The following is a 25296-nucleotide window of genomic DNA, read 5'->3' as shown; positions in this document are numbered from 1 at the left end:
GAGAAATTTAATATTAAATAATGTCTTTATTAATTATAAATGGGTACATTCTGTTACATGTAGACGAAAGGAAGAGGGTCTCGTTGATTCGCCTCTTCCGGTGGCTTCATTTGTTTGCCGTTTCCTAAACCGGAACAGGCCATGAAAAGTAACTCTAAATTTTTCACTCATGTAGTAATAGATGAAAAATGAAACGGCATTCCCAAATAATTGATAAAAACCATCGAGAGTAACGGAATTGCACAGAGTTTTCTCTTCGATCATACGACTCTGTTTTTGATATTTGTCGAAATTGGCCAGTCGTTGACTGTAGCAGACGATGTAAGGGAGGTATGTGCTCATAAAGAGCACTAAAATCACCAGTAACATAACGGTCAGCTTAAAATCCCGACGGTCTCGTAGTTGTAGATCATCTGTGGGATTGGTAACGAACAAAGAGGTCTGTCGGGAGGTTCTCAGATCCCTTGAAGCTCTGAAACATTTAAGAAAATATGAATGAAGAACACCTATAATAATTTTGGTGATAACTGAAATTCAAAGATAGTAGCCTATGGGAATGGCCGTCTTGCAATATACTGTAGATCACTAGATCAGTATATTCAGCTAAAGTTAAGAATATTTATTTTGTTTTAGTGTAAATTGCGTCCCCATAGATAAGAAATTTCTTTCCCCCTTTTCATAACTTTAATTGTGCTACACGGATGCCAGTAAGTGCATCTCAGGTTTCGAAGAGAATGATCTGAATCGAATAGAACAAGATTTTTAGTCTGTTGTAGCTAGCGGATGAATTGGACTGGCAACACTTGTCTGCACATATCTATAGGGGTCCTCGACAAAGATAACGCGATAAATCAGAGGTTTATTCAGTCAATAATCGGAGAAGTAGTCAATTTTTGAACAAACTGTGACGGATAATGGATTTGAGATAGCGGACGTGTGGGTACCCAGATAGGCCTTCAATCATTGTCGCCCATAGGCTCAGCTTACAGTAGTGCGACACACTCCCGACTCCCGACTGTCGTAGTGAATATAAAACTCGGGCAAACACATCTTCCGCTTACGTAATAATCTAAAAACTACTGATTGACTCACACTTTAAAGGGTTGCTTAAGAGTTTACTAAGAAATTAAGGTACCTTAACAGATGACATATTAAGAAACACGTAGCAATTGCCATAAGCAGTGTTGGTAGTCCCGCTAACAAGACGAACACGGCGTGGTCAATAAATATGAGTCGTGCTTGTACCGGTCCTCTCTCGTTCTCGTAGAAAATCAGGGTGAGATTGAACCCGAGTGTTCCTCCGGGTTTCTCAGATAGCCCAATACGTTTCCAACATAGTTCTTTACTGACGATCAACGCGTTGGGTATGGGAGCCGTAAGTCCAATTAGATATACAACGATAATTGACTTGATTGCCATTCTCTTTGTCAACCACCTTTTCGCTTTCAAGGAGAAACCAATCGCTACACATCGCCAGACACCAACGCAAACCGCTAGCATATTGGAGGATGTTGTCGAGGCGATATCCATGTATCTTACGGACCTGTGAAAAAAGCATACGTTCTATTTTGTGTTCCAATAGTGGTGGTGGTAGGACTGATGGACAGTTGGTTCTATAGAAGATTTTCAGTCGAAAACTGTTCTATGGCGTTTTGGCCACAGGGCTAACGATAAGTGTGTTTTACGGAAGATCCTTTAAATAAAAAAGCACTGTCCTTCAGATCCTTACATAAATTTAATGAGTTGGTCCGTAATACACACCAATCATGAGAAATGAGGTAAGATGGAGTGGTAATGGTGATGGGTGACCTGTGGCACCGAAACTCTCCCAGTGTACCTCGCGCACGCCCCTACCCTTCGGTGGGCGATTGATAAGTGTTGCCGGGTAGCGCCATTGTATTTGTATGAGAACTAGCTTCTATTTTTAAGCCAGAGGGGGGCGCCTTTACGATTCCGTACTGTACGACCCTACCGAAACGCAGAGGATGCTGGGAGGATTTCGGTGCCGTAGGTGGCGGTACAGAGGCAATGTTATTGGGGTTTCCACTCCATCCCTCTCTCCTTCAAGCTTCATTGAAACGAAAATGTTTTACCGTGTAAAATATTTCCAAGGCAAGTGAAAGTAGTAGTCTCCGGGCCAGAAATAGGTTACTACGTCAGGCGTGATGGTCAGAAAAAAGACTATATTTGAAAATTCTAGAGCTGACAGTAAAATATTGATGGAATTCATCATAGACTTGCGCGTATACACCAAGACGTTAAATGTGCTCAAAGTCAAACCTAATACTGCCACAACGACGTTAATTTCAAATGGGACCAATCGAAAGTTGTACAGACTATCCCAAAGAAACTTCTCTGTCCAATTCGCGTAACTGGTGTTGGAAATTGAAGAATAATGTTTGAAAAATTTACACTCGTTCGAGTTTAAACTTTGATTACCGGTTTTAATCAAGAAATTAATATATTTCAAAGACTTATTAAGAGACATTATTATAAATGTACACATGCAGCTTTACTGTTTCATTTTTTGAAATGACACCGATTTATAATTCACCCAAGGAGCCATATGGTTACTGATAAGAAATAGTATACTGAAACCGATAATTGTTTAATTTGCTAATCGAGCACTTACTACTTGGTCGTACCTTGTTAATAGTAAAATAAAGCTATCAAACCCTTGGCCACTACATTACATCTAAAGTATATAAATGATCAACACACTATGGACCCATTCTTATCTTAATGGCTTTGTAATTTGTGATAAAATCAATTCTCACGAACTTAATTTTGTTATATAATTAATTATTTAAGCGTTATGAAACCAGTAATCGAAAATTGTTGATTAAACAATATTAGTTTTGGAATTAATTTTGATTTAGATATAAAACAGCCCAGAATGCCAAAATACTTGGGAACATTGTAGATAGGAAAATTCCTCCAGCACCTATAAGAAAAAAATGTTGAAATTGAATTTTTTAGTATTAATTAACACAGGTTGTTGTTGATAAATATGCCATAAATTAAAGTGTGTGTTCATTGGGTCAGACTGAGTGAAATGTTTCAAGGAACATGGGGTCTAAAACATTGGCCACTAACAAGTAAATGGCCACACTTGTAGGGTAAGACATATCAGCCCGACGTTAGATATAGCTGCAAAGTTACTAGTCCTGCACCAAAGTGATTTTTTTTGTGGTCATATCTAACGTCTTTGTTGTATTCACCTTGGGTGCTTTTTCTTAAGAGAACAAGGTGGTCAAACACCAAACTATTTCACCCCGTCTATATGAGCTCTAATAAGATCCAAAGATTAAATCTCCCAAAACCTTACCATTTATAAGAACGAACGGTTTACTGTAAAGGTTAGTTCCATTCGGCAATTGATTATAGGCTCGAAGTTCAATTTTCCAACCATTTGTTGTTTTATTTTTGTTTACGGAATACCATAGAGTTGAATTTGGTAAAGGTACGATTTTTTTGGGTGACCAATTTTTATTTTCTCTTAATTGATAGTCGATTTGATAGCCCGTAAGTGAACCATTCGTATATTTTGGAGCTGACCAAGTGAAATCAATGGACTTCTCTTGAATTTTGTATTTCACATTCTGGCATTCAGATGGGGCTATTTCAGAAAAGAAATCATCAGGAATGTTTAGATTGTAGTGCCTATGACTTTCCATCTTCGCTCAAACGTTGCATAGAGGGGAACGCACATCGGGTGGAGCCTAGACTCCTGCATATTTATCTTTAACTTCCATTTTAATATGTCAGCCAATAAGGAGCTTTATGTTGTCACATAAATGAAATTACGCCTTTGCCTGAGTCTTATACCGAAACCCACAGTGCGTTCCATCATTTAGAGCTAAGTTTTATGACATTCCAAAATGCTGATAACATTTATTGGTCATTTATAGAGATGTGATATTACCATATATTTCCAAAACAATAATTAACCGTTTATACTACCGATTAAAAAGTTGGGAAAATTACGGTTCTGTTTGTAATTTACTGAAATTTGTTTCTTCACGTGTGTATGGTCTATTAAACCACTTTGAGGTTTTGAGCAATTTATACCTAGTTTAGGTGGTGCTTTAAATAGCGCATACTATGGGTCATTGAGGAAAAAAGTGCAATAGGTCAATTTCTATTGCTCTAAGAAGGGCTAAAACTAATATAGCTTAATACCATTAGTTTTTCTCAGAAACGTTTCTGAGTCTGAGCGTCAAAATTTGGATACGGTTTGGTAATTTACCGGAAATGGCCATTGTAAAATTACGGTATGATAAAGATCGGTAATATATGGTAAATTACTGATTCACACTTTAGCGGATATGTAAAAAAACCATTAATTTACCTGAAATATTATTTTGAGCATACAATGCAGCTCTCTGAAAATAGAAAAAAATGCATTTATTTCTATAGGGCTGGCAGCACTGCTATTTTCTGACGAAGATTTTCAAACATGGAGAAATCGAAATTTTTCCCAATAATTATGACAATCTACGTAGATTTTGACAACAGGCAACTCCAAAAACACGAACTTTACAAGTTGACCGTGAAATTTCATACCTTATGGTGGACGTCATGAAGGGTGAAATAGTTCATAGAGTAATATTTACAGATTCAGAAATCTAATCTACTATTCACTCTATTGCTGCTATTACACTGGGAAACTGTGACAGAATTCAATGCATTATTTGAATTTAACGACCATGAAAACATTTCCAAGTCAGTTAATTCGAATTATCAATCGCCCAGAAATGACGTTTTCCTGTTATGAAGTGGCTACTGATCGAAATATCTCATTTGTTCGATCTAAAATTGATCAAAATGAAAACTAATGCTCATAACCTAACAGTGTTAAACTATTTACTCGTCAAACCCTAAACGTTCTTGAGACATTACATTGAAAATTTCTAGCTCAAAATGTGTTTATATACATTTTTGTTACTTCGATCTATCACAGGTTTCGAGGAACCCGGATTTGATTTAAAAAATGTTTTAATGGGTTTTAGATTTTTTTGGGATTTTTTCATTTAGCAGTTTTGTTAATTGTAGCATTAAAAACTGCTTAGTAAAAAATCTTAAAGGCCGACTTCCTGCGAAAAGGGTTCTAGCGAACTGTAAACCAAGCATAGAGACTAACAATGAAGCGACCGTGCCGATTTTCGAATCCCGCTGGGGTAAAAGATGCAAGGGTTCTCGCTAACTGAAAGCCGTGCAATGTGGTTCTAGCGAACTGAAAATGAACCATAGAAATCCTTTTATATTTATTTCCTCTCGAATTTTTGCTTTCCCCTGAAGGAAATTCTCTATTGTGTATCTTCATTTCGCTAGAACCACATTGCACGGCTTTCAGTTAGCTAGAACCCTTCCATCTTTTACCAAAGCGGGGATTCGAAAATCGGCACGGTCGCTCCATTGTTAGTCTCGGTGCTCGGTTTTCCGTTCGCTAGAACTCTTTTCGATGGAAGTCGGCCTTTAATATGTTTCGTAAAAAATATTGAAAATTATTGGGAAATAATTCTTGAAGTTGGAACAACAAATATGTTAAACCTATTTTTAAAAAATAATATTATAGCATTTAAATTCAGAAATTGAAGATTTGAGTGATGGGTTTTCTGGTTTGAAAAACTTAACAATCCAGTGGGTTTTTAGCTGGATTATTTCAAATTAGGACCGATCTATCGAACCCTTACAGCAAATTGGCATTTTTAAAGCACTATGTATATAACAACAACAACCTTTCCACAGTTAAATTATTACCTACCTTGCTGTAATTTCTCAAACTTTCGTGAGGTTTAAATAATGTAGCATCGGACAGATAAATCACAACAATTAAAGTCGTTACAGAATATAAGATTCTCAAATTAGCCATTATACGGTTTAACTGTCTAACGACAAAACTGCGACAGAAAACAAATGCGTGGTTTTTTTTAAATTGCTCTGTAACAAAAGCCAAAATGATAAGATTAAGAATCGGGTAAGGTTTGAACTGCGTCTGTAATTCTTTTATGATGATGCATTTCCTAGTTTTTTACAAACGAGAGGTAGGACATTTGTAATATTTTTCTATAAAAACCTAGAGCAAATTGTAAGGGAAGTAAATTGATTATTAAAATTTTAATAAATTTTTTTTAATTAGAATATAAAAATTAGACCTTTGATTTTAACATGTAATACGCTTTGAGAAATATCAGTTTTAAAATTTGGGTTTCAAAATCTTTGGTAACATTTTTAAGAAAAGATGCAATGTTATGACATCATCGAGTTTCACGCGACACGCTCAAAGATTCAACAATAATTAGATACTACGGATATTTACCAACAGAAAACGACACAGTTATGAAATCATCATGAATGGAAGTACAAATTTTATTTCTAGTCTTTGAAATATTTTAGATTTTCAAATATTTAAATAATCTAATATGCTAAAATTTCACATTTTCAAGTATTTAAAAATGTCGAAATCAAACTCCGCTATTAATTTTAGTAATTGCTTGAAATCTCGTAGGCCTACAACTGAACTTTTGGAAAGCGTGCAACGCCACGCTTCATTGTCGTGATTCGAAATACTTACTGACCTTGTTAAACTTTATTTATGCATTGTCACGTCCCGTTCTGAATGAGATTGTATGCTTGGATCCAAAGAACACATCCGACTTATAAGTGCTAGGGCCTATATAGTTCATTTAGATGACTAATTATAATCTGAATCATAAATGTTTTTATTTTGTTGGGTGCAGGAGAAAGCTGTGGAAAGTTTTAGAAAATACGATGATAAACTGCTGGGTTAAAGGTGCATTTTCATGCTCGCTAGTAGCGGGCAAAACACACTAAAAATCCGCTTTCGCTACACGCTTGAGTCGTTTTCATGCTCGCGAAAGCAGAAATATTCCGCTGAAAGTTAAAAGCTTAAAGGAAAAGTTCAGGGTACCTAACATTAGACCTTAAATTAACGGCCTCGTTTAGAAGATATCGAAATGATTGATAAAAAAAATTATACTTTCCCTAATTACGATTAAAATCCAATTAATTGACCCAAAAATTGAAAAGAGCAGCCGCGCCATTTTTGTAAAGTCACGTGAAAAACTCGCACACACGCCGTTATTGGCCAAATGGCTAGCGAATCGGAAAGTTAGATTTCTCTACTGCAGACGACGATATTTATTGATATATTAAAGGTTGACTTTCAGCATAGCCCAGTCGATCACGCGCATCACGACGCAAGCTGCTCGCGCTATAGAAGCCCGTTCAATCGGCCAAAAAGTGCAACTTTTGGATTCTTGGCGAGAATTTCGAAGTCAGCGAAAATTAACATTAGGTTCTATGGGAGGAGGTAGGTTTTTTGGCCAGATCCTCTGTCCTATTGATCGAAATGACCTGAAATTTGAATGGGTTGTGTGTTTTGACGTGCTTTATTATTCTAATAAGAATTCAAGCTTCTAGAATGGGTACCTTTTTTTTAAAAAAAAATTATTTTCATAGCCAAAATGATGGGTTCAGTGCTAAGACTGAATATATCTTCAGATCTACTGATCCAAATGTCCTGAAATTTTAATGAGAGGTGTGTTACAATCGTTTCTATTATATTTAAAACGATTCAAGCTTTTAGAGGGGATAATTATTTCAATAAAAATGAATTTCCAATGTCATAATTGTAAATTAAGTACTTAATGGACAATATCGTTGGATCTACTGGCCCAAATGTCCCGAATATTTAATAAGAAGTGTGTTAAAATAATTTAACTTTCACTCCCTTTCCAAGTTTAAACTTATTGCTTAAACATTACGCTAAAAATCTTATAATTAAACAAAATTATAGGTCCTAAAGCCTAAAACACACCTATTTTGGGGAAGTTCAGAAGAACCCGTGTTTCTGCCAAAAGCACTTTATTATGTAAACGCAATTTTAGTTCAAAAATGTATTCATTGCAAATATCACATATTTTACAAAAACAAAGAATTAAGCATAGAAAAATCATGATTAAGAAACTAACTGAAAAGGGTTGGTGAAAAATATCATAATACCAGTTGCTGTTGGTAAAAAACAAAGATTTAGTGGAGAGATAGTTTTAAATTATAATTAATTGTCAAGGAGGTCGAAGAAGAAAAAGCTTCCTCTCAGCGATCCTCTGCTTGTTCGATGACATTCTGAAGCTTCTTCTCTGGTGCTTGATCTTAGTTTTGAAGCCTTGGTTTAGCATTTGTCAACTTTTCTTATTTTGACGATAGAGTTTATATTTTAATCGAATAATCTTTTAAATGCCCCGCCCAAAAAGTAAGGATAACATTTAAAAATCGACAAGGGTTTTCCCGACATCTGCCCCTCTGCATGTTTACAAATCATAAAAAATTATTTCAAGAGGTCAAGGTTTTATAATCTATTTCTCCCCAAAAATGCAAGTTTTGGACAAGTAGAATGAGGCTGGTTTTTTTTTATCGTGGAAAAAGGTTCTAAGTACTTAATTTACAATTGTGATATAGGATATTAATTTTTTAAATTTAATATAATCGATTTTAACACACCTCTAATTAAATTTGCGGGACATTTGGGCCATTATATCCAAAGATATTGTGCATTACGATTTTAACACACCTCTAATTAAATTTGCGGGACATTTGGGCCATTATATCCAAAGATATTGTGCATTAAGTACTTAGTTTAAAATTATGACATTAGAAATAAATCTTTATTAAAATAATTATCCACTCTAAAAGCTTGAATCCTTCATAATATAATAGAAAAGATTGGTTCACACCTCTCATTAAAATTTCAGGACATTTGGACCGGTAGATCTGAAGACATATTCAGCACTGAACCCATCATTTTGCCTATGAAAATACCTATCCACTCTAGAAGCTTGAATCCTTTTTAGAATAATACAACACGTCAAAACACACAACTCAATCAAATTTTAGGTCATTTCGATCAATAGGACAGAGGATCTGGCCAAAAAACCTACCTCCTCCCATAGAACTTCATGTTAATTTTCGCTGACTTCGAAATTCTCGCCAAGAATCCAAAAGTTGCACTTTTTGGCCGATTGAACGGGCTTCTATAGCGCGAGCAGCTTGCGTCGTGATGCGCGTGATCGACTGGGCTATGCTGAAAGTCAACCTTTGATATATCAATAAATATCGTCGTCTGCAGTAGAGAAATCTAACTTTCCGATTCGCTAGCCATTTGGCCAATAACGGCGTGTGTGCGAGTTTTTCACGTGACTTTAAAAAATGGCGCGGCTGCTCTCTTCAATTTTTGGGTCAATTAATTGGATTTTAATCGTAATTAGGGAAAGTATAATTTCTCTTATCAATCATTTCGATATCTTCTAAACGAGGCCGTTAATTTAAGGTCTAATGTTAGGTACCCTGAACTTTTCCTTTAAGCGGATTTTCTCTCTCCGCGCCGATCAAATCGAAACAGATATTTCCCGCTTTAGCTTTTCAAATCCGCTAAAGCTCAACACCACGTGACTTATTTCAGCCATTCAGAGCGATTCTAAAATATAGTTTTGGCCTCCCCGCACAGACATGGCGTCATCTGGTAACAAATGAGCAAGCATGAAAATAAAAAACGCGTATAGCGGAAGCGGAAATCCAAATAATCTAGCTGTCAAAAATGCCCGCGAAATTTGAAAGCTTACGCCGGATTTGCCCGCTACTAGCGAGCATGAAAATGCACCTTGAAAGAAATGAAGAAGAAAGTACTTGTCCCCCAAAGCCTGATTGAGTGTTGGGTAATAAACGTCCCAACCCAAACCACTTTACTGAGAAAGCAGAAAGCGTAACGTAATTCCTGGCATTGTTCAGATGTTTCTGATAAGTCTGCCATAGTGAAAAGTGACAAAGAACATGAGGTCTAAAACATTTACTTTCAGAGGTACGGGCCACTAAAACAAGGATATTGGTACACATGTAGAGTATGACATGTCAGAGTGCCCATCTTGTTTAGACAATTTCAATAGTCTCCAATCTAAGAACGTTAATGAGCCCTTATCTAGAGAAGTGTACTTTTAAAGGTAGAAGCGTGCCCAAGCTGATAATATAAAGTGCTTTGAAGTACTTTTCATTCGGGTGTACATCAGATATGTCCGTGATGTGGACGACTTGCGAAGGAGAAGAATTTTAAGGTGTGAAACAAACCGTAACACACCAGGCACCTTTTAACAAGTGCAAGAATCGTTCGAAAGACGGGCACATGGGTGTATTAATGCCAAAGGTGGACATTATGAACAATTCCTCTCAATAACCATGATGACTTGGTACAAATGAAAGAAAAATTATCATATAAATGAATTTGTTGACCATAGTGGGACTACATGTGAAAATGTTTTTGAAACGAGACGGGTACTTCATGGTTATTTATTAAAAACTTTTAATATTTGCAAATTTTAAAGATTTTTAATAAATAACCTTGAAGTATCCATCACGTTTTTAAAAGAAACGTTAACTGGAGGCTCTTGTGCTATTGGACTTCGAACTACTTTTACATTACCAGCTTAGGCACACTTCTAAGTTGAAAGTTCCGCCCTTGACAGTGCTGAAAAGGTTACGCGAAATCCATAATAGGTTTACAAACCATAGCGTGCGACATTTCGTCACTTAAAATGATCAATATATTTCTCCCCAGTGAACTATCTCATTTGTAGAATATATATGCATGGTAATGGTTTGAATAACATTGGAATTATCTGGAAGCAAATGAGAAAATGCATATATTGGAGCTTTAATGAAGTTTTCTTACAGTTTTAACCAAATTCTAATCAAGATAGTGATAAAGATACTTAAATAGATCATTAATGTTCTGGCCGGGGTAAACACGATCTCATTTGTTGAATATATATGCACAGTAACGGTGACCCATTTTTGAATAATGAAACATACCTCTTAGTAAAATCAGGAGCAGATAACAAAGGAGTCTCGGACGCTAGCTTCCACAATATAGAGGGCAATGGGACCCGCGTACGTCACAGCTGAAGCGGCATCGTTGCCATAGAGGCGCTATCAGACATTATAGCAGACGATGCTTTTGGTGGATTATATCTGGCACGAAAGTCTGCTGGGATTTTTTTTTTGTAATAACGGACTAACGGTGGCTACTGAGTTTCGTCTTACCCGATCGCGACATAAATATACACAATATAATTACTTTATTCAAACAGCTGTAATCGTTGGTATCCAGCGGATCCCATTGCCCTCTACATTATGGAAGCTGGCGTCCGAGACTCCTTTGTCATCTGCTCCTGGTAAAATTGAACTTAGCATTATAATGCGCAAGCTAAGCTACCCGGCTTTATCTGGTTGTGTTTAGAGACTGAGAACCAGAAAGAGTTACCAACATACAGAGACACTAAACACCAAATTGTCTGTGGACACACATGTATGAAATGGGAATGTTTGTTGACACCTTATGGGATGGTTAAATTCATGAAACAGGAAATAGGACAAAACAGATTAAGGCTACTTCGTTCCCATTGGTTCCTGCCTTTGGCTTAGCTAGCCTTTAGCAAGCTTAGCCACTGTGTAGCAGAAAAACCATTTATAAGGGGCATCAACGGAGCCGCCCTTTCCTTTAATTAGATCGATTGAGGTACGGACATTTCCTTTAGTCATTTAAATAAAAGATATCAGACTTTGCTAGCAAAGAGAAGAATCCATATTCCGAATCTTATATCTAATGGAAACAAAGTAAATGCTTTATTTCTTAATGGCATTTCGTTAATGACTTATATCAAGAGCAAAACAACAAAGGAGTTGATCATACTTTAAAGCGTGGTCAGTGCGGCATGTAAAGGGAAACTTATATAGCTATTTTCAAGATGTCACTTTTTAAATAAATACTGTGTGATGACCACCTTTACTGAAATATTTTTGGACTATAATTGTGCAGAAGAAGACCAAGTTTCAAAATTATTTTGCTCATTTATTATGGCACGTATTAACATGAACGTCGAAGATAGTTTCAGACGTTTGTGATTGCTTTCGATGTAAAAATTTCGAAGTGGCTAAAATTGTATTGAGAAATTATAGGCTAAATACCAAACACGTATCATATCCTTGTGGATATTTCTATACTTTGATCTATAGAGAAAAAGTAATGACAGACTACCTCAGTCTGATGGCGTGATTATCAGCGCCCACCTAGAAGGCTGTAATTTTGCTAGGGAAGTTGCTCTTAAGTACATGCACGACCTGAGCGAACATTTTTGAATTCTTGGTCATCTTGTAAACGGTGACCACAAATGAAAAAAATATCAAAAATCTTCCTAATGGATAAAACTCTTCTTTCGATATCATTGGTATATTTTACACTATTATTAAGTTCTCCTCCCACTTGTTAAAGGAGTTTGCGGTGTTACCCGGTTTCTCATTTCAATTAAAACTTGCCGAGGTTAATGGACCAATGGTAATAATTAGTTTAGGGCGCTGTCGGTAAGCTGTGGCTTAGGGTCTAGCCAGTAGCCACCACCTCTCTATGCATTGAAATCTTGACCCACTGAAATATAGCCAACTTAGTGTTATGGACACGAAATTAAAGATGGATTGTTATAATTATAAATATTCAAAGACAGGCAAATTTTAGTGAGAAGAGTTTATTGAGAAAAAAATTATTTTAACTGCTAAAATGTTTTCATGAAATCTATTTGTTTCCTGAGTGCACGAGCCTAACACTAGCGCGGCTCCAGTGGATCCCTTACAAGGGGACTTTCCTTCTAAACTCCGGGTTTGGCTTGGCAAAGGCTAGTGGGCGGGATTTATACATGCACGTATAAATCCCGCCCACGAATGCCTCTAGCTTTCCCAAACCAAAACTTGAGTTCGTAAGAAAAGTCAACTTGTAGGGGATCCACTGGAACCACGCTATGCTGTAAGTTCGAGTAATACTGGTAATATATTGTAAGCTGTAACTGGACAGTAACTGCTAACATAACTATTAGTTTTATCATTTATAATAAGTAATCTTTAGTTATCGCTCCATATATTTTTACCTTGTTTCTGGTTGTATTTTAATTATTCTTATGGCACAAAATTGATTTTTCCCCATTCATAACTAAGCCGGATATTTTAGGTGGATTTTTTTAAGTGGATTAATCCGAATTAAACCAGGTGATTTAAACCGGACTGGATAGGTAGTTGCCAACCCTGCATAATACCATAAAATTTTTAGTGGGAATTACACCAGGTGGGGTCATTTCTTTTGTCTCAGAAGGATGGGGTGGACGCGTGTCGGATAAGGTCATAACTTGAGACTCAGGTTTGATATTATTGCTCGAAGAATCTGATAACGTAATGGCAGATAAAGGATTTTTGATCGAAGATCTTCTGAGAGAGAAAAACTGTGGGCTAAATTTACCACCCTTTTTGAATAATAGATCACAATTTACAGAGAAAGAAATAATAGACACACGAAGAATAGCAGAATTGCGAATAAACGTAGAAAGGGCGATTGGCAGAGTAAAAACCTTTCATATTCTTGATGGCACAATGCCTATAACTATGGCCAAACTAACAAACAGCATATTTGCAGTGCGTTGTTATTTAACAAATTTGTACGAGCCCTTGGTATAAATATATAAATTTCCCTTTATTCAAGGTACCCTGTATTTATAGGAACAAATTTACATTCAACTAGTAATGTAATTTAAATAAACATGTCAAATAATCTCTCTTTTTGCATTTACAATAAAAAATAAATATTTTCTAATTTTTCAAACAAGAAATTCTTGTCTTCAATCATTTGTAACCAAAAAAGACGCAATATACTTTGAAAAAAAATAAATTAGCTTTGGTAAAAGTTTATTTTGCCAAAAATCTTGGTCAAATGTGAGTCTTTCTCGAAATATGCCGCCATTCGGAGCTTCCGTGTATACAACGAAATCAGCCCAAGATAATTTTTTGATTGCCATTTCCCCCTGAACTTGACTATAATAGTGCGATTTTTTATCCAGCTTAATTTCTCCATTCTTTGATTTAAGAAAAAACGTTGGGAAATTATCCACAATATCTTGAATTGACATCTTTGTTATGTCGGTTCCTTTAATAGCACTAGGGCATTTTATTTCCAGGACTCCTTTCATTTCTTCATTCCTATCATTAACTATTCCGTCACCGCTAGCTCCGATGAAAGAATACTCTTCCATTAATGACAGCCCACTAGCTTCAACAAAAACATGAAATTCATCTTCATAGCATTTCCTAGCCACTGATTCTAATCTTCTCCCTCTTAAAATCGCTGGAGGCAATTTTGCATAGCTACAAAACAATTTCAAAAATCAGTAATTTTAATGGGATTTTTTTCATTTCTAAACCAAACTTTATAACCTGTCCAATTTAGATGGGTTTAAAATGTTGTCAACTAGAGACGTTGGAAACTTCTTTTCTTTGCAGGCAAAAATACTTCCAAACATAGAACTAGTTATTCTTCCTCTTCTAAGATCTTTCCACAGCTGACTCGAAGACTGACTAATAGTAGCCTTCTCAATGTACTCTATTGTTTCCCTTGATGCAGTTTGGTTTTTCACAAACAAATTTATTGATGAGTCATCAATTTCTTTGGGAACCGAACCTACATTGAAAAAGAAGGAATTAAATTGAATTTTTTTCTACCATGAATCAGCACAAATTTGTAAATTCCTTACGAGGTCTGTAAAGTAGGGCTTTAACTTCATTTGGAATGTTAACATCGGTGGTAGTTTCTTCTATTTCATGAGCATCATTGTTAAATTCCCAAAAATGCGTTGCTCCTGTTTTGGGAAAAATTGCTGCCAGAGCCATCGCAGCTAACTTCAATTGTGTGGGGTCGTTTGGCGTTCTATCATCAGGATGTCGAGGGTCAAACTCGTCATAACTAATGCTATTATCAACTACGGAAAGTTCTCCATCATTGTCAGGTTTGTTAGAAATTTCCCCAGTGAGCAATTTAGGCTTATTGAAATTTATTTCAGATAGAGGCTTAGCTATGAATTTTCTTGTTTTTGGTGCAATCCATGCACAAGGTTTTGATGTGCACGCAACTTCAAAATCCATATCCTCCATATTTGCATATTTTACAATGTAAAGAAGCAAGGCTCCAACGTGACTACATCCACCAGATTTACTAGGAAAGTTTGAAATAACTATGACAACTAAACCGTTTGAAAATGCTATTCTAATACAAACTTACCCTACAGCACATTCACAACCACCCCCGCAAATATTTCCATCCAACGCATCCATAACTACGACAACTTGATAACTGCTTGAGCGTTGGGAAGGATAGCATCTCGATTTCACATAGAGAAACTGGCCATTAACCTATAATTCAATTGGAAAGAAATTTTTAATCATTTTATAAACCTAGTCATCCAAAAACTGTACCGCGCCTTTTACTTTGACTTACAATACATGTTTCAATACCACCAATGATGTCATCAGCCACAAAATGAGCCACAGCTCGGTGAAACCCCTTTAATGTTTTTGTTGCTACAGTTATCTATAATAGATTTCCTTTGAACTAAATAGTCATAGACTTCAACCGATGATATGTTAGGTATGTTGGAGGGGTGTGGGTTTTTAGTCCAGTTTTTTAGTTGTTCAGGTTGAGGAGCGTCTTCGCTGCACTTCTCTGTAAACCATGTATAAATATCACTTCCAAGCTTAAAAGATATTCAATTAAAATCTCTCACCTTGAAAAAACTTGTTAACTACACTATTTAATAATAGTTCTCCCTTTTTCTTACTTATAGGCGTCGAAGTTAAAAATTGTTCTCTTTTGCACTCACACAAATCAAAACTTAACCCGCATTCTCTACAAATTGGCGATACGTTTTCGGCGGAGGATTCGCCGAGGCTTAAGGAGTCGTCTCTTTTTGGTGTTACTGCACAGTTTCCACTTGAGTTTAAATATTCTTTATTTTTTAAAATTGCCTCGATATAGTCTCTTTTTCTCCATTTTGCTTTAAATACTATGCCAAAACCACTGCATGGACCTTTTAATTTCTTAATATTAAGTTTAACTAAGACGTCCTCCTTCGCCTCCATTGTGTTTTTACGCGTTACGATGAAGTTTAACTCTCTCAATGGCCCCAAACAGTGGAACTGCGCATGCGCGGCCCTTAGTGTAAAAAGGCTAATTATTGAAAAAGAAACGAGAGATCAGAGAAAATCTGGAAAAAAATAGGAGAAGAAAAGATCGTCGGTGGTGGGTGCACCCCATTTGGGAAAATAGGAAAGCTGAAGGGTACTTTGGTAGGATTGCACTTTATCGGAAAAACTTTACTTTAGCTCGCGCATTCAAAATGCAGTTATTCCAATAAATATAATTTGTTGGAGGTTAATTATATGATAATTAACTAAATTTAAGTCGCGGAAACTATTTGAATCAATATTTTCACTACCATAAAAACCCGACCAGTTCCTTCTTCCTAGCCACCATATACCATAAAATATGTAAAACTCTAACCTAACCTAAATAAACCAAACCTAACCTAAATAAACCAAACCTAACCTAAATAAACCAAACCTAACCTAAATAAACCAAACCTAACCTAAATAAACCAAACCTAACCTAAATAAACCAAACCTAACCTAAATAAACCAAACCTAACCTAAATAAACCAAACCAAACCTAACCTAAATAAACCAAACCAAACCTAACCTAAATAAACCAAACCTAACCTAAATAAACCAAACCTAACCTAAATAAACCAAACCTAACCTAAATAAACCAAACCTAACCTAAATAAACCAAACCTAACCTAAATAAACCAAACCTAACCTAAATAAACCAAAATTAACCTAAATAAACCAAACCTAACCTAAATAAACCAAACCTAACCTAAACAAACCAAACCTAACCTAAATAAACCAAACCTAACCTAAATAAACCAAACCTAACCTAAATAAACCAAACCTAACCTAAATAAACCAAACCTAACCTAAACAAACCAAACCTAACCTAAATAAACCAAACCTAACCTAAATAAACCAAACCTAACCTAAATAAACCAAACCTAAATAAACCAAACCTAACCTAAATAAACCAAACCTAACCTAAATAAACCAAACCTAACCTAAATAAACCAAACCTAACCTAAATAAACCAAACCTAACCTAAATAAACCAAACCTAACCTAAACAAACCAAACCTAACCTAAATAAACCAAACCTAACCTAAATAAACCAAACCTAACTTAAACAAACCAAACCTAAACAAACCAAACCAAACCTAAATAAACCAAACCTAACCTAAATAAACCAAACCTAACCTAAATAAACCAAACCTAACCTAAATAAACCTAAATAAACCTAACCTAACCTAAATAAACCTAAATAAACCTAACCTAACCTAAATAAACCTAAATAAACCTAACCTAACCTAAATAAACCTAAATAAACCTAACCTAACCTAAATAAACCTAACCTAACCTAAATAAACCTAAATAAACCTAACCTAACCTAAATAAACCTAAATAAACCTAACCTAACCTAAATAAACCTAACCTATCCTATCCTATCCTAACCTAACCTAACCCAACCTTTACTATGAAAGGTAAAATATAGAAAAACATGGAAAATATATATTTTAATTAATTTCCGCACCTTAATTTTAACTAATTATCCTATAATTAACCTTGAATAAATGATAATTATTGAAAAAACTGTATTTTGAATGCGCGAGCTAAAGTAAAGTTTAGCCCACTTTATCGAACTAACTCAACTAACAGCGGTTTCTGACTAATTATAGACCATCCAACAGGATGGCGAGCCACCGCACTTCGCCGTACCCGTACGAGAGTGGCTGAATAACGAGTTCCCTAACCGATGGGTTGGTAGGGGTGGACCAACGCCCTGGCCTCCGAGGTCTCCTGACCTAACTCCGTTAGATTTCTTTCTCTGGGGCTATGTCAAGGGAAAGGTATACGCAACTGAACCAGATTCACCCGACGACCTTAAAGCCAGAATAAGAATCGCCATTGCCAACATCAACCCAGGAATGCTTCGCCACGCCCGCGAATCAATGTCCAGTAGACTTGAAGAATGTCTACATCAGGAAGGTAGACACATCGAACATTTGCGCTGAAGGACATTAATTTCCTGTTTGTTGCAGGATTAATCTAGCAACATTATGATTGCTTACAAAAACTAATTTTTCATTAACATTATTGTATTGATTTCTTACAAATTCTCATTTTTGTTATAATTTGAAACTACATGAACGATTTGTTTAGTGGATGCCAGAGAATTCTTAAATTAAATTGCCATGAGTCTGGGAAATGGACTACAATTAATTTCCTCATTGTTCTCGAGTTTTTTTTTATAAAATGTTCGAAAAATGTGGGCACTCTGATCTTTTCCACACTGTATATGCATGGTAATGGTTTGAATAATTTTAGAAACATCAGAAAGCAAATGATAAAATGCATATATTGGAGCTTTAACGAAGTTTTCCTTGAGTTTTAGCCAAATTCTAATCAGGATAGTGAGAAAGATACTTAAATAGATCATTAATGTTCTGGCCGGGGTAAGCACGATCTCATTTGTTGAAAATATATGCACAGTAATGGTACAAACTGACACATTTTTGAATAATGAAACCTACCTCTTAGTAAAATTGAACTTAGCATTATAATATGCTAGCTAAGCTACCCGGCTTTATCTGGTTGTGTTTAGAGACTGGGAACCAGTAAGAGGTTCCTATATACAGAGACACTAAACACCAAATTGTCTGTGGACACATATGTGTGAAATGCGAATGTTTCATGACACCTCATGGGATGATCAAATTCATGAAACAGGAAATAGGCAGGGGCGTGCCAACCACGGGGGCAGCGGGGGCAAAGGCCCCCGCTCTAATTTTCCAGCGGGGGCACCGCCCCCGCTCTGGTGACTGAGTCTAAATAGTAAATATTTTCATTGAAAGTGAAATTTTCATTACCCAGTGTACAATTGTTGTGAGAGGAAGTCAGTTTTTTGGAAGTGATTAAGAAAATACAGGTCTAAATCATTAACATGTTCGTAATATTTAAAAATAAATTATTTGAAGTTCTTCAATTTTTACTCCGCGTAGTTATGTAATAACCAATGGAGTCCCAGTTATTTAGTGTGATGCATGCGAATATATATTATATATATATTATATATATATATAAATAATATATATAATATAATAAATATAATTTATACTCCAGTATAAAGCTCAGGCGGTAAAAGGAATTGTGAAACTTGTCTTAAGAGATTGTAAAAATGTAGAATCATTTTTAAACTAGTCCTGGAAATGAAGAATCTCACCAAAAACATCTCTGTAAAAATATGCCAAGTTGTTTGGCCGTAAAAAGAAATGAGATCTAAAATACGGCCACGTTATTATCTCCAGGTGAACCAACATTTTATTCGACTTAAAACTTCTCAAGAATGTTTTTCTGACTTGGCCATTTGCATGTCAAGGATTCGTTTAATTCCAGATATGGATCGAAATTAAAATATTAAATCAAATTGGTTAAATATTCTTGATAAGCCTTTGTGGTTAAACTTGTAATTTCCGTTATTAACCTTCACGGGTGCAAAGAAGAAGGATGCAAGTTTGGAATGCTAATGGCCAAGTCAGAAAAACATTCTTGAGAAGTTTTAAGTCGAATAAAATGTTGGTTCACCTGGAGATAATAACTTGGCCGTATTTTAGATCTCACTTCTTTTTACGGCCAAACAACTTGGCATATTTTTACAGAGATGTTTTTGGTGAGATTTCACTCCTTTTTGTACGTGCATGTTCTTGTAGATTTATAGAAGTAGGATTATGAAGTGAAATAAACATTTGTACTTTTAGATTTTTATTTGTTCTTTCCAAGAGTTTTACTTGGCTTTGCCTTTTTCAACTTTTTTGCATTCAACTTTCTTTTTTTTTCTCAGGCTGTGATAATTGTTAACCGTATTTCTATTCGAAGAACACAATATTGTGGCAAGTAACACTTTTAATCAACAAAATAGATTTAAGAAAAACTAAATGAATCAAAACACGCTTAGAACCATTTCAGACGAAATGAAAAGGAAATGAGTAAAAAATTTAATTACTAAAACATTATGTAAAAAACATAAATTTTGCAATAATACGAAAGAATCATATTAGTAAAAAATATTAACATTAAAAGACGAAAAAATTAAATTATAATGTCCTATTACAAGGGGATATAAATTATAAAACCCCCATTTCAGGGGCTAACAGGGGAAAATTCCCGCTTTTGGGACTTTTTCCTTTCTTTGTATGCTAAGTCCTACTTGTGTGCCAAATTTTATCATTCCCGCAACACCGGAAGTGCCCTAGAGGTTTAGATGATGACTCTAATTTTAAACCCCCATTTCAGGGGCTAAAAGGGGGAAACTCCCGCTTTTGGGACTTTTCCCTTTGCTTGTATGCTTAGTGGTACAAGTATGCCAAATTTCATCATTCTAGCACCACCGGAAATGCCCTAGAGGTTTTGATGATGTGTCAGTCAGTCAGTCAGTCAGTCAGTCAGTCAGTCAGTCAGTCTCATAATGTGTCATTTTCACATAGGATTATCACAGAAACCAAATGAGTTAGAAAGCTGGAAGTTGGAGGACTTCCTAGGATTAACACTGTGCCCTTGAGGTGCAAATATGAGTGGTGTACTATTCCCCAGTACCGAGTTAAGAGGGGGTCAAAATGAGGCTGAAATGTTTCGGGTAAAGGATTGCTGGTAGTGCACGACAACTTGGCGGGTGCACTGCCGTGCACCCAGATTTAGCATTGTTTGATATTCTCGAGAATATATCGTTCCTGACTTCCACCAATTTTTGTTTGCACATACTGTATAGACATAATAGCTATAGCAACCACGGTTTTCTATACAGTATAGTGTTGCAATTCTTTCGCATATAACCGTGGTTAATCATAGAGCTGATCAACTACCAGCTTCAAGAGAGAAAGGGTGTGTAGCCGATATCACTTCAAATTATTGTAGCTATCATATTTGGAAAGAATAGATAGGCTGAAGACATATTTTCTTTGCATTTTTACTATTTTCTACGATGTACGAAAAGAGAAAAATGTATGCTAAACTAGAAATGGCACCTTATAGAATCGTAGCCACTATATCCCACGAGAATTAAATTGGGCAGGCATTAATTCTCACGTTCATGCGGACCTCTTCATAACTTTAGAGTGCATGCGAGAGATACTATATAGCCTTAGATCATTGATGAGTGCTGAACAACATTGAAGTACTGCAAAATTATTTTTGCTCTTGTATGAGTTTGGAAAGAGGTTAAGGTGGCTGAAAGTTGTTTACACAAGTGCAAAATTTTTTACACAACTTTCCCTACCAGTGTGGGATTTTGCCCCCGCTCCCGTAAAAAGGTTAGCACGCCCCTGGCAGGGGCGTGCCAACCACGGGGGCAGCGGGGGCAAAGGCCCCCGCTCTAATTATCCAGCGGGGGCACCGCCCCCGCTCTGGTGACTGAGTATAAATAGTAAAAAAATTTCATTGAAGGTGAAATTTTCATTACCCATTGTGCAATTGCTGTGAGAGGAAGTCAGTTTTTGGAAGTGATTAAGAAAGTACAGGTCTTAATCATTAACATGTTCGTAATATTTATAAATAAATTATTTGAAGTTCTTCAATTTTTACTCCGCGTAGTTATGTAATAACCAATGGAGTCCCCGTTATTTAGTGTGATGCATGCGAATAGACAGTGCACGTAATTCCATAAATATTGCAATCGTAAAGGGGATTGGTAAAAGTGACAGCTTTGATAGTTCAAAAATCGTCGCTCGAGGACGGTTTTGAAGTTCAGCATAAAGCTCAGGTTGTAAAAAGAATTGTGAAACTTATCTTAAGAGATTGTAAAAATGTAGAATCATTTTTAAACTGGTCCTGGAAATGAAGAATTTAGCATGTTTGATATTCTCGAGAATATATCGTTCTAGACTTACACCAGTTTTTGTTTACACATACTGTATAGACATAATAGCTATAGCAACCACGGTTTTCTATACAGTATAGTGTTGCAATTCTTTCGCATATAATTACCGTGGCTAATCATAGAGCTGATTAACTGCCAGCTTCAAGAGAGAAAGAGTGTATAGCTGATAGCGCTCCAAATTATTGTAGCTATCATATTTGGAAAGAATAGCTAGGCTGAAGACATATTTTCTTTGCATTTTTACTATTTTCTACGATGTACGAAAAGAGATTAAAAATGTATGCTCAACTAGAAATGGCACCTTATAGAATCGTAGCCACTATATAACACGAGTATTGAATTGGTCAGGCATTAATTCTCACGTTCGTGCGGACCTCTTTATAACTTTATAGTGCATGCGAGATACTGTACAGCCTTAGATCATTGATGAGCGCTGAACAACATTTAAGTAGTGCAAAATAATTTTTGCTCTTATATGAGTTTGGAAAGAGGTTAAGGTGGCTCAAAGTTGTTTACACAAGCGCAAAATTTTTTACACAACTTTCCCTACCAGTGTGGGATTTTGCCCCCGCTCCCGTGAAAAGGTTGGCACGCCCCTGGAAATAGGACAAAACAGAATAAGGCTACTTCGTTCACTGTAACATATGTCCTAAGAACTATTACACTCCTGGTTTGTTTTTACATTGCACTGGTGTGTAAAGTGTGGTGTCTTCAAAACAAACCTACTAATTTCATCGTTCATTGCTTTGTAAAAGTACGATTTACAACTATGTATAGTTTTAGACTTGGCTTAACAAAAACTCTACCACAAAGGCAAGGGAAGCTCCAAAGATTGAACTGCAGTTAATTGGCGCACCTCTCCAAAGAACTATCAATCCAAGATTCATTACGAGCAATACTTGCTACAGTCTAAGCTATTGCCCACATCCGTATTTCAAGCATGGCACTGTCCCCTAACGCAGCTACTTGCCAGTCGCAACCAGGGTCAATTCACAGGACACGTCAGCTCTTCAACAACACGTAACTAAGTGACCTTTACCTTAGAGGCAACGACACCACTGATGGAACTATTAACTAAGAGGTTTTCCCATTTTCATAAAGATTTATGCCTATTTTCTTTGACAGTAAAATTACAAGTGAAATTTTAACCAGTTAGGGCGCTCAGCGCTGTCGGTAAGCTGTGGCTTAGGGTCTAGCCAGTAGCCACCACCTCTCTATGCATTGAAATCTTGACCCACTGAAATATAGCCAACTTAGTGTTATGGACACGAAATTAAAGATGGATTGTTATAATTATAAATATTCAAAGACAGGCAAATTTTAGTGAGAATAGTTTTTTGAGAAAAAATTAAATCGCTTGTTTTACATTGAACTAATATTGAAAACAGTATTGACGCTATTATCGCATTCTAATACAAAGTTGGGTATCCAACAGACTTGGTTCCGTAAGTGTCAAGAGGAGACCTAAGGACGGTGGTGATTGGCAAGGATGGTCTGATATAGGCGATTTGATCAGCTGGTCTGACGTACTTGATGACGGCACCGGGGTAAGAAACTCCTTGGTTCCACAAGCCCAATGGGCGGTTAAGGTAAGTCATATCTTGATTAATGACCTGGAGTGAAGGTGGGGTCAGAACAGTTCCTGATGGGCCAGTCTGGATAGATCCAGCGTGAGACACGACTGACTTCTGAGCGGAGCACTGAATGGAAAAGATATTTTTCGATCAAGGGATGCATGCTGCGGTATTGAATGCTTTTGTTATGTAGGGTTTTAATAAAGGGTGGTATGACCAAAGTACTGTGGGTTCTATGAGCGATTTTGAGTCGAAAATGTTTTATGATATTTTTCTATCGAGGTCACCATAAAACTCCAATTACAATGGGCAATTGTTTCTGTTCTGGACTAAGCTAATTAGAGATTTCCACTGACTGCTCGCGGAGCGCTCCCATGGAGCCATATAAATGGGAGAAGTAGTTCTCGGCTTCGTTAAAGACTGTTTTTGCTAAATCAGGGTCTCCTATATTTATTGCTCCATGGGAGCGCTCCGAGAGCAGTAAGTGGAATTCGCTATAAGTTACTATTAGACATAGTCCACTTTTTTCAAAACTACACTTTTCCAAAAGACCATGTGTTTTGTCCAGGGTTGTTGATTTTTTTGATTTTTTCAAAAAAATCAAAAAAATTGATTTTTTTTGGATTTAAATCGGATTTTTTTGATTTTAATTGATTTATTTGATTTTTTTGATTTTTATTGAACTATTAGATAGTAAATTACCAACATGAAAACTTTTGAGTCAAAATTAACCAAAAGCAAAATAATCATGACATTTTAGCAGCTATTGGATATTGTTACTATTCAAATGCTTGCATAAAAAGACTAGCTTGACCGCTATTTCATTTCCTAGCCTTTCCAGCAAGACAAACTAGAGTTCTGGGAAAAACTTAAACTGAAATATACCAAAACCATGATTATTTTTAATTTTAGGTCTTTTCTAGTTAAGTTTCTTCTCGAGTTCCTTAAACTACTTCTTGGAATCTTAGAAAACATTTTTTAAAAATAAAAATATATTCTTGATTTTAATCAAATGATTTTTTTAAAAAAATCGCTTGATTTAAATCATGATTTAAATCAGTGATTTAAATCAGGCTGATTTAAATCAAACAACCCTGGTTTTGTCAAGTCTCTCATTATATAGCGTTATTGATCCAAGTCAACTCTAACGCATTTAGTGTTAGTAAAGCACACTACTTTTTTCTTGCAAGACGTAACATTCTGCATCGATCCGCCTCAGCTATCCCTATTTAAATAACTACTCTCTCAGAAAATAGTAACTATAAAACGTTTTATTTTCGTGAAAATTGTCAATCCTAACATTATGATATTCAAACTAAACATTAAAGTATAGCATCCAGAATAGTAGCAAAAACTTTCATGGTATTCTATCTCAAAGTAGCATTTGCACTATTCAAATACTAATGTAAACTTTAACATATCCTGTTAAGTATAGCGAACTAACTTTCCTTGAAGCCTCGCTCAGTCCATTAGTTATATTTCATATTGTATTTAAGCGAGGTACTGGCATCAAAAACATTCGAGTCTAGTATATTTAAGCTAAGTTCATACAATTCTATGGGGCATTAGATCTTTGTAAAAAAAGTATTGTATATTTACCGCTACGACAACGACCAAGAGAGCAGCTACGAACTTCATCATTTTGAGAGTTGACTTTGAGATTCTACGAATAGAGCTGGAGTTGAAATGTGAGTTTGTGATGCTTTTCCAACAGCTCTAACCCTTTTTATACCGTTTCCGTTGGTCTATCTCGCGATTGAGATAAGTATAAGAGTGTTTCGAAATGTTAAGGTTTTCATTATAT

The 25296-nt window shown here is 35.9% G+C and overlaps 3 protein-coding genes and 1 long non-coding RNA gene across 9 annotated transcripts; 1 reads left to right on the top strand and 3 right to left on the bottom strand.

Moving 5' to 3' along the window:
• Positions 1–6: 6 nt before the first annotated feature.
• LOC149709049 (uncharacterized) lies at positions 7–10902 on the bottom strand. Of its 6 annotated transcripts, none has more exons than XR_016381276.1 (7): positions 7456–7470; positions 6582–7380; positions 5768–5943; positions 4352–4385; positions 3329–3619; positions 2094–2944; positions 7–1543 (listed from the first exon to the last, which is right to left on the bottom strand). XR_016381276.1 is itself a non-coding variant. In XM_089864493.1 (7 exons), exons 5-7 carry the CDS (start codon positions 2504–2506, stop codon positions 34–36), a joined length of 1260 nt encoding a protein of 419 aa, XP_089720619.1. In that variant the 5' UTR covers positions 2507–2944; positions 3329–3619; positions 4352–4385; positions 5768–5943; positions 10885–10902; the 3' UTR covers positions 7–33. The 6 variants fall into 6 exon arrangements, 5 of the variants coding, with proteins under 5 accessions (XP_089720619.1, XP_089720618.1, XP_089720620.1 ...); XM_089864493.1 differs by lacking the exons at positions 6582–7380; positions 7456–7470 and adding an exon at positions 10885–10902 and having other exon boundaries at positions 7–472; positions 1136–1543; XM_089864492.1 differs by lacking the exon at positions 7456–7470 and having other exon boundaries at positions 7–472; positions 1136–1543; positions 6582–6598.
• A 2664-nt stretch (positions 10903–13566) lies between these two features.
• Positions 13567–15288, bottom strand: LOC149709048 (uncharacterized). Its single transcript, XM_089864491.1, has 4 exons — positions 15164–15288; positions 14640–15097; positions 14323–14566; positions 13567–14253 (listed from the first exon to the last, which is right to left on the bottom strand). Exons 1-4 carry the CDS (start codon positions 15214–15216, stop codon positions 13731–13733), a joined length of 1278 nt encoding a protein of 425 aa, XP_089720617.1. The 5' UTR covers positions 15217–15288; the 3' UTR covers positions 13567–13730.
• A 798-nt stretch (positions 15289–16086) lies between these two features.
• LOC149709047 (uncharacterized) lies at positions 16087–23594 on the top strand. Its single transcript, XR_016381279.1, has 3 exons — positions 16087–16227; positions 17726–18783; positions 22525–23594. It is a non-coding gene; the product is annotated as an uncharacterized LOC149709047 (long non-coding RNA).
• LOC149709046 (uncharacterized) lies at positions 23237–25255 on the bottom strand. The gene is made up of 2 exons (XM_089864503.1): positions 25092–25255; positions 23237–23618 (listed from the first exon to the last, which is right to left on the bottom strand). The coding sequence occupies exons 1-2, from the start codon at positions 25131–25133 to the stop codon at positions 23328–23330; spliced, it is 333 nt and encodes a 110-aa protein (XP_089720629.1). The 5' UTR covers positions 25134–25255; the 3' UTR covers positions 23237–23327.
• Between the last annotated feature and the right edge of the window lie 41 nt (positions 25256–25296).

Source organism: Phalangium opilio, unplaced genomic scaffold, assembly GCF_054372755.1.
Source record: "Phalangium opilio isolate 3A_F unplaced genomic scaffold, DU_Popi_V2 ptg000013l_1, whole genome shotgun sequence".
Lineage (NCBI taxonomy): Eukaryota > Metazoa > Arthropoda > Arachnida > Opiliones > Phalangiidae > Phalangium > Phalangium opilio.
The sequence above is the reverse complement of the archived record's forward strand: the minus strand, read 5'-3'. Positions and strand labels throughout refer to the sequence as shown.